This window comes from Phalangium opilio, unplaced genomic scaffold, assembly GCF_054372755.1.
Source record: "Phalangium opilio isolate 3A_F unplaced genomic scaffold, DU_Popi_V2 ptg000081l_1, whole genome shotgun sequence".
Classification (NCBI taxonomy): Eukaryota; Metazoa; Arthropoda; class Arachnida; order Opiliones; family Phalangiidae; genus Phalangium; species Phalangium opilio.
This window is the reverse complement of record NW_028324188.1, coordinates 1,090,355-1,099,150: the sequence shown is the minus strand read 5'-3', so window position 1 is coordinate 1,099,150 and position 8,796 is coordinate 1,090,355. Positions and strand designations below refer to the sequence as shown.

General features: G+C 33.3%; 2 protein-coding genes across 4 annotated transcripts in view; one reads left to right on the top strand and one right to left on the bottom strand.

The window, feature by feature from the left end:
* Nucleotides 1–394: 394 nt before the first annotated feature.
* Nucleotides 395–4,605, bottom strand: Ifrd1 (Interferon-related developmental regulator 1). 2 transcript variants are annotated; one of them, XM_089846781.1, is made up of 11 exons: nucleotides 4,366–4,605; nucleotides 3,752–3,871; nucleotides 3,586–3,673; nucleotides 2,763–3,045; nucleotides 2,642–2,692; nucleotides 2,393–2,571; nucleotides 2,193–2,301; nucleotides 1,031–1,165; nucleotides 809–937; nucleotides 643–729; nucleotides 395–560 (listed from the first exon to the last, which is right to left on the bottom strand). In XM_089846781.1, exons 1-11 carry the CDS (start codon nucleotides 4,394–4,396, stop codon nucleotides 477–479), a joined length of 1,296 nt encoding a protein of 431 aa, XP_089702907.1. In that variant the 5' UTR covers nucleotides 4,397–4,605; the 3' UTR covers nucleotides 395–476. The 2 variants fall into 2 exon arrangements, with proteins under 2 accessions (XP_089702907.1, XP_089702908.1); XM_089846782.1 differs by lacking the exon at nucleotides 4,366–4,605 and having other exon boundaries at nucleotides 2,763–3,047; nucleotides 3,587–3,673; nucleotides 3,752–3,875.
* Nucleotides 4,606–6,064: 1,459 nt separating this feature from the next.
* LOC149653848 (leucine-rich repeat neuronal protein 1-like) overlaps nucleotides 6,065–8,796 on the top strand; it is a 64,900-nt gene continuing 62,168 nt past the window's right edge. For both annotated transcript variants that reach the window (XM_089846774.1, XM_089846773.1), the window contains exon 1: nucleotides 6,065–7,339. The gene's annotated coding sequence lies outside the window, so the exon portion shown is untranslated. The remainder of the gene's footprint in view (nucleotides 7,340–8,796) is intronic.

Genomic DNA, 8,796 nt, shown 5'->3' with positions numbered 1-8,796 from the left:
ACCAAATTATTTTCAAAAAAAAAAACGGCAATTTCAAAAAATTATTTACCTTTTTTAAAAAATAAATTAATTAATAGGAAATTTTTGAGAAATTTGTAATTGTAATTTAATTTAATTAACCCTAATAATTTAAATTTCAATTATTTAATTTTATTTTTAATTTATGCAAGAATATTAATTAATAAACAAAACAAAAACAAATAAATAATTTCAAAAAGAAAAAAAAAACGAAATTTAAATTTTGTTTTTTAAAAAATTAATTAGATTAATTACTTTTTCGAAATTCACCCCCCATTTTTGTTTTTTTAAAAAAAAATTAAATTTAAATTTGATTGATTGTTAATTTGGTTAAAGCCTAATTAATTAATTTAGTATATTTTTTTTCTTCTTCTTCTTCTTTCTTTACAAATTTTTCAAATTTCCTAAAATGCTTCAATTTCAATTTCAATTTAATTTTAGTTAATCTTAATTAATTGTTATCCTAAAACATCGGCTCTTTTATCTCTCAGTCGACCTCTACTTTTGGTCCGAGCTTTACAAGATGCAATATTAGCAATATGCTAATTAAGGACAAAAAAAGAAGAAAAATTAATTAATTAATTAATTATTTATTTTAATGAATTAATTTTTTTTAATTCTTACTCTTTCTAATTTATTGGATTTTGGTGTCAGAGAATTGGATAGTAACGGAGATCCTAATTCAAATATGTCCCTTAGCAATTCATTTTCCTAGATTTTAATTAAAATTAATTAATTAATTAATTATAGTTAATTAATATTTAAATTAATCCCCCTCCATCCAACTTACGGTTAAGTGAAGATTCATTCCAGATCCCAATATCTGACAAAGAGAATCGTATTGACGTTTCCTACACCATGTATTGATGTTTAAAATTTCGCGACCAAATTTGATCCTCACATCTGGTGCTTCTCTAGTCTATTTAATTAAATTAATTAAGAACAATTAATTTACTTTACATTACCTATTTTTATTTTTTTTATTTTTTAGACTAAAGAAAGTATTATTTACCTCAACATAACGTAAAATATCGCGAAAACTAGATCTCTGTTGCCTACGGTCTTTTTTGGCCCGGAATTTTTGACTATCAGTGGCTAATAAGCGAAGTTTTTCACACAGTTCGTCAATATCATCCCCTTCAAAGTTCTGCCAATTAAAAAGGTAAGTTAGGTTAACATAGGGCCTAATTTTAATCTAAAACTTTGGCCAAAATTAATCTAAAACTTTGGCCAAAATTAACCCAAAACTTTGGCCAAAATTAACCCAAAACTTTGGCCAAAATTAACCCAAAACTTTGGCCAAAATTAACCCAAAACTTTGGCCAAATTAACCTAAAAAATTTGAACAAATTAACCTAAAAAATTTGAACAAATTAACCTAAAACATTTGAACAAATTAACCTAAAAAATTTGAACAAATTAACCAAAAAAATTTGAACAAATTAACCTAAAACTTTTGAACAAATTAACCTAAAACATTTGAACAAATTAACCTAAAACATTTGAACAAATTAACCTAAAACATTTGAACAAATTAACCTAAAACCTTTGAACAAATTAACCTAAAACCTTTGAACAAATTAACCTAAAACATTTGAACAAATTAACCTAAAACATTTGAACAAATTAACCTAAAACATTTGAACAAATTAACCTAAAACATTTGAACAAATTAACCTAAAACATTTGAACAAATTAACCTAAAACTTTTGAACAAATTAACCTAAAACATTTGAACAAATTAACCTAAAACATTTGAACAAATTAACCTAAAACATTTGAACAAATTAACCTAAAACATTTGAACAAATTAACCTAAAACTTTTGAACAAATTAACCTAAAACATTTGAACAAATTAACCTAAAACATTTGAACAAATTAACCTAAAACATTTGAACAAATTAACCTAAAACATTTGAACAAATTAACCTAAAACATTTGAACAAATTAACCTAAAACCTTTGAACAAATTAACCTAAAACTTTTGAACAAATTAACCTAAACCTTTTAAACAAATTAACCTAAAATTTTTGAACAAATTAACCTAAACATTTGAACAAAATTAACCCAAAACTTTAACCAAAATTAACCCAAAACTTTAACCAAAATTAACCCAAAACTTTAACCAAAAATTAACCTAAACCCTTGACCTAAAAAACCCCCACACTCTTACATCATCATATTCTCTGGCCAATTCATAAAGAATGGCAATACTTTCTCCAGCTGCAATACGTAAATCCACATCAGGACTTTCAAGTAATTCTGGTAGACGTGGAAGTTGGCTAAAAAAACCAAAAAACCCAAAAAACAAAAAAATAAGCAAAACTAGATAAAGAAAAGATGTCAAAAAAGGATAAGGATATAACAAGTTACGTGTCAAGGGTCTTGCTGATGTAAGAAGTGGAACAGAGTGTCAGAAGAAGGCTCCAAGAGACTAAGGCACAGCTGTGCAAGTTCATCATCTCTGGCGTGTGATTAGGAACGGCTCCATTGCCCTTCAGGTAGGAAGCTCCAAATATTACTTGTAATGACTCCAAAACTGAGTTCATTGTCTAAAAGATGAACTTGGTGATTAATTTAGTTCTTAGGGGGTTCTTCCCCCCTCCATTAATTTTTAATTACCTCTACACCTTCCCCTGATATAAAACAACAAATTCCAAGAGCAGTAGCGCACTAAAACCATCAAAAACCCCAATTAATTACTAATTAACCAAGTTAATTAGTTGTGTAACTTAATCCTTACTTTAGCTCTAGTGTTGGGGTTAACTGAGGGGTCATTCATTAAGGTCATTAAAATGGGTTGTAAATCCAAATAGAGCTGTTCACTCTCACTCCCGGCCCCAAAATGAATGCAGATCATGGCAGCCAATAAAGCAGCAGCCGCTTGTTCATCGTCTTTCCCCTTTTTTAGACATCGCTCCAACATGTCAAAGACAGTCATTTTTCTCTCTGATAAGAAATCATACTCAAACCGACAACTTAGGGCTTTTTTGATGGCTTCCAAACATGTTTGGCGACCCTTAGTGCTATTAAGAATGGATAAATAAATTAGGATTAGATTGGTTTAATGTTAGTAGGCCTGGATTTTTAGTGTTAGTAGGCCTGGATTTTTAGTGTTTGTAGGCCTGGATTTTTAGTGTTTATAGGCCTGGATTTTTAGTGTTTGTAGGCCTGGATTTTTAGTGTTTGCAGGCCTAGATTTTTAGTGTTTGTAGGCTTAGATTTTTAGTGTTTGTGGGCCTGGATTTTTAGTGTTTGTGGGCCTGGATTTTTAGTGTTTGTGGGCCTGGATTTTTAGTGTTTGTGGGCCTGGATTTTTAGAGTTTATAGGCCTGGATTTTTAGTGTTTTTAGGCCTGGATTTTTAGTGTTTTTAGGCCTGGATTTTTAGTGTTTTTAGGCCTGGATTTTTAGTGTTTTTAGGCCTGGATTTTTAGTGTTTGAAGGCCTGGATTTTTAGTATTTGTAGGCCTGGATTTTCAGTATTTGTAGGCCTGGATTTTTAGTATTTGTAGGCCTAGATTTAATGTTTGTAGGCTTAGATTTAATGTTTGTAGGCTTAACTACCTTTTTTGACTGGTTCCGTCAATTGCATCTTGTAATTTATCCTGAAAATCATCATAAACTCCTCCTTCTTCACCATCTGGGTCTCCCCCTATATTAATTTATATTCAAAAATAATTTAATTCAATTAAAACCCAATTAGTTTTAAAAATTAATTATCAAAACATACACAAATCGTCACTTCCACATTTGGATTCTGTAGCTACTGAGATAACACTTTCATTGTCTAAATTAGACTCATCATCACTGTTAAATGGTGCTGCTGACTCTATTTTGGACTGTGCTTTCCCTAGATTTAAATTATTTAATTATTAAAAATTAACCCTTTATTTAGTATTTTCCCTTTAAAAATAAACAATAACAGTTTATAGGCTTAGAATTAGGTTAAAAACTGAGGTGAAAACATACATTATGTCACTACATTATTATCAATAATTAAATTTGCCATATGTTAATGTTTTAAGAAAGGCTTACACCTGCCACATAGATAAGGAAAAGAAATTAATTTAAATGTCCTTGGCCTAGATTTAAAATTCCAAGGTAATTCATGACATAGATAAAATACTTTTCACATTATTTAATTAATTCAATTAAATTAAATGTTATTATTTAATTACACATGGAACTATTTATATTGTTTTGGTAATCTCGGATAGTTTACCGGTAAACTTAAATGAGTCATATTTTAACTATTTCGCAATATTATAACATCCTCTAAGGGATGGGGAATTTCCTTATCGTAAGACGTAACCATAAGTTTTAGAAAGTTAAGCCTCGGCTTACCTTGCTTGGGCTTTCTCTTGCCTTTAGGCATCTTTTTAATCTGGGTTGAAAATTTAACTTTTAAATAATAATTATACTAAATACGACAATTTAAAACGTTAGAGACGATCAAGATGTACAATTTCTTATATTTATATTCGTAAATTTCGCATACTTATTTCTAGAAAAAGAATTTAAATTTGATACGTGGTAAATCTGAACGTACATGGTGTTAGGCCTAAATGGCTAAAAAGAATTTTGCGGAATTTTTGCGCCAAATTCTAGGGGGTAAAACGGGGAAAGTAACGAAAGTGAATCGTCATTGGTTGCTTTTAATGACGTAATATGGAAATGATTTTCTATTGGTCAGTAGGGTATCGATTTCCTAGTTTTTCAGATTTAGCATAGATGGCGGTAGCTACTGGGTTTCTATTGGTCACGTGACTAGGGTATCGATTTCCTAGTTTTCTAGATTTAGCATAGATGGCGGTAGCTTCGTTTATATGGAAGTTTTAGCTGCGTTCAGGAACTTTAACGGCTTGCATCGGTTGCATGCGAAATATAGACGGTAGCTTGCACTGAACGCCGGTTTAAAATTGGCCCATTTTATCGTTTTCAAAATTGTAACGCCGTTATGAACATATCATCGTCGTAAATGTTGGGTTTTTACCTCTCCGAGTGACGTATGTCACGGAGAGGTTCTAATTTCGACGTGTCTGTGTGTGTGTGTGTGTGTGTGTGTGTGGGTGTGTGTGTGTGTGTCTGTCTGTTGTTACACCCACGTGACCGCGTTCGCAGTTTGCAAATCGGAGCAAACGTGTTCTCAATTTCCGGAAATTTCGAAAATTGTATTACACTTACAGGCTATTACTCCATTGCCTGTCAAACATCACCAGCCTCTGGTCTTTGTCCATCCCACATGGACACCAGTCTGTACACACTGGCTTCTAATCACAATCATCTGCTGCTCTTTGTCCATCCCACATGGACACCAGTCTGTACACACTGGCTTCTAATCCCCACCCTCTTGTGGTCTTTGTCCATCCCACATGGACACCAGTCTGTCCACACTGGCTTCTAATCACCACCGTCATCTGCTCTTTGTCCATCCCACATGGACACCAGTCTGTACACCTGGCTTCTAACACCACCATCTTCGGGTCTTTGTTTTTGTCCATCCCACATGGACACCAGTCTGTACACATTGGTTTCTACACACCACCATCTTCTGGTCATTGTTTTTGTCCATCCCACATGGACACCAGTCTGCACACCTGGCTTCTACTCCATCATCATCGTTAAGGTTAAGACATACGCGGCGATCGGCCAGGGTTACGAGAAACGTCCGGCCTCCCTAAGGTGGGGCTTCCACCAAAGGTTCACGCAATTGCGCTGTTCTTATCCATGGCTGCGATTCGAAACCCTTATATACTACCTATTTTAGTAAGGCGAAGCAACCGGCGTATGCTTCATTTCAAACGCCAATATTAGTCAAGTCTCTCAAGAATGTTTAATTGTTCTTTTTTAAAACGATGTAACGTTCAATAAGGCGAATAACTAACGAAGAAAATATTAAATATTAATTATATTTATTTTAATATTTAAGATAATCTTGTTTCTCAATTCAAAATTAATACGGAAAGAGTTAAAAGCAGTCTATGTTTTTGTCTGTATGTGTCCGTTCGTTGTTACAGTAGTGCGCTGCGTTAGAAGTTCGTTTTGTTTTGATGTGTAAAGAAATCCAACACAACCATAATATTCCCTTTATCCTTAATATAAACTGAATATGTGGAAATATTTTTCGTAATTATGATGCATTTAGTACTTTTGTAGCTTTAAAGCTCTATTTCATTTTGATATTCCAAAGATTTTTTTTAATATTATTATTTAAAATGGATGTTTATATATTACTTAAGCTATACTACATCTGTTTATAGCATAATCCTTTCTAAAATCATAGTGAATACAAGCATAACGCTGCTATGTTGGTCAAATGACCTCTTATTTGTCAATAGGCCTAGTGAACCAAAAAGTAAAAGTTTGGGTTTGGTTTTCGTTTCTGTATGCAGAGACATTAACGGTTCAGAGTGAGCCGAAAGTTAAATACACTTTTAAATAATTAGGCTTAGATTTATAATCATGGTGGAAATCTGGGTCGCGTTCAGCAGAGCCTCGCGTTGCTGAACGCGGCCCAGGGATTTTGTTTTTGAATTTTGACGTCACGGTGCTTAGCGCTGAGCTAGCGCGGTCTTCAAAGAAATTAGTCTGCTTTTTTGATAACGTGACGTAAAACGCGTAGTTCTCAGCTTGGCGAAAAAACCATGGAGGAATTAATACAAATAGCTCTATGGGACTATAGCTATTTAATTGGCGTGAAACCAGTTGATCACGCGAGAATTTTAAGAGATATGTTAGTTTCTAATTTTAATTATAAAAGTTGTTATCTATCTCTATAAATATGTTATCCTACAATTTTTGTTAAGCCTTGGTACCTTGCACGCTTTATTGCGCTAGCGTCATTTATAAAACGCCGATGACCCGTTTTTCCCCCATCGGATGATTTTAATGTGTACAAGTATATCATTATTGGATGTAAAATGTCGTCTGATTTACAGTAAATTTGCTATGCTTTGTATACTGCTTTAATATTTCATAAATTTTAACTTAAGAAACATTTCCATATCTGGGTAAATAAGTTTGTAAGTAGTCGTCTTGACTCGGAGAGGTAATATTTTGGTTTTCCCAACTTGTTTATTTAAATTATAATTAATTTAATTTAGAACTATGAAAAATGTTCGAGTAGGGCTATTTTTGAAGACAAATTAATGATATATACTGTTAGAATTAAGTATAAATATCAGAGAAACCCTACTTTAAAGAACTTTTCGCGAAGCCTTGGCTTAAAGTAATGGAACTTTGCAATCATTGAAACTAAATTTAACATGAATATTTTGAGGCGCAACTTTGGAGGCTCGTAACTCTGGTTCTATATGAGGTAAAGTGAAGTCCTTTCAGTATATTTGGGGTCATAACAATCAGGTTGACCATAGTTTAGTCCAGTTTTCATGGTCAAAGTTGGAAATACCCTTTTCTTACACAACTAAAATGGTTTAAATAAGTTTCCCAAGCCCCTTAGGATGGATTAACATCGGGGTTTTTTAGACACGCAAAAACACACGTGACCTACCGTTATATCTTGGGTTTCACAGACACAAACAGTACTCGCTTTTAAGCCTAACCGGTGCGATATCAAATGAAAGAAGAAAGCTTATATAACTTTGTAATAAAAACTTTTGGTACCCCCTGTCCCTTTTGAATACTGTTAAGCCCACCCATAGGATTGTGAGAAGAAGGGCTTTAAAAGTATAGTAAACTTACAGCCTTAAAAGGGACATAAATCTCATTCTCATTTATAGGAATACGAGTTCATTTTAACATTGCGATAAAAAGTATTTTCATCGTTCAAAATCGATGTCTAGAAACTCTCACAAAAATGTTTTTATTTTTTGGGTTGGTGGGGGGGGGGGAATCCGTTTTCAATCGTGGCACGCGCGAGACCGTGGGGTCGGATACTTCTCAACTTTAAATGTTAATAATTGCTAAACACGTTTAAAATACACCAAAAACAATACTCAATAATTAAATTAGTACTTAGAGACCGTGGGGTAGGATACTCCTGAACTTTAAATATTAATAATTACTAAACACATTTGAAATACATCGAAACAATACTTAAATTAGTGCTTTTCGTTGTTGTAAATTGAGGATTGAACTGTTATTCCCTTCTTAATTACTTCCATACCGATGTATATATTGTATTATTAGTAAAGTATCCAACCCCACGTGTGTAAGTTGGCGCGTGCGGAAGCGTCAAATCGGATCGTATGAAAAGCCGGAGCGCATCTCCCGCCACTTTTTTTTCCGCCCTTTTTTCCCGCGTTCAATAAAATGGCAGCCCGGCAAGTGAATCTTTCCAGCACCAGATTCTTCCGTATGTACACTTTTTCTTTCTGTTGGTTTCTTTTAAATCTACTAGACTTACACTAGAGTATAACAGTAGCTAGGAAGTTGCGCCCCGTGCGTTGCATCGCATTCACTCATAAATATCTGACGGATTTGGGTTTTTGGATGGGAGGGGGTCGGAATCTCCAGCGATTCTCACGTATTTGCCATGGCCATCCTTGAGTATATATCTTATCCTATTTCTTAGCAACACATCCAGCTTCTTTCTGGCTTTATTTAGCTATTCTAAAAGTCTGTATTTCTCTTCTCTATACTCAATAGGAAGGGACCTTTCCCGAAATTTCACTGTATTTCCTTTGATGGAATAATTTCGTCTATTGCATCTTGAAGAATTTCCCGTAGGTTTTTTAAGGGTTGACACAGTATCCCTGGAAAAGTCAGGGAATTTTTTGGAAATGGGTCTCAGGGAATTTTAGTTCCTATAGATTG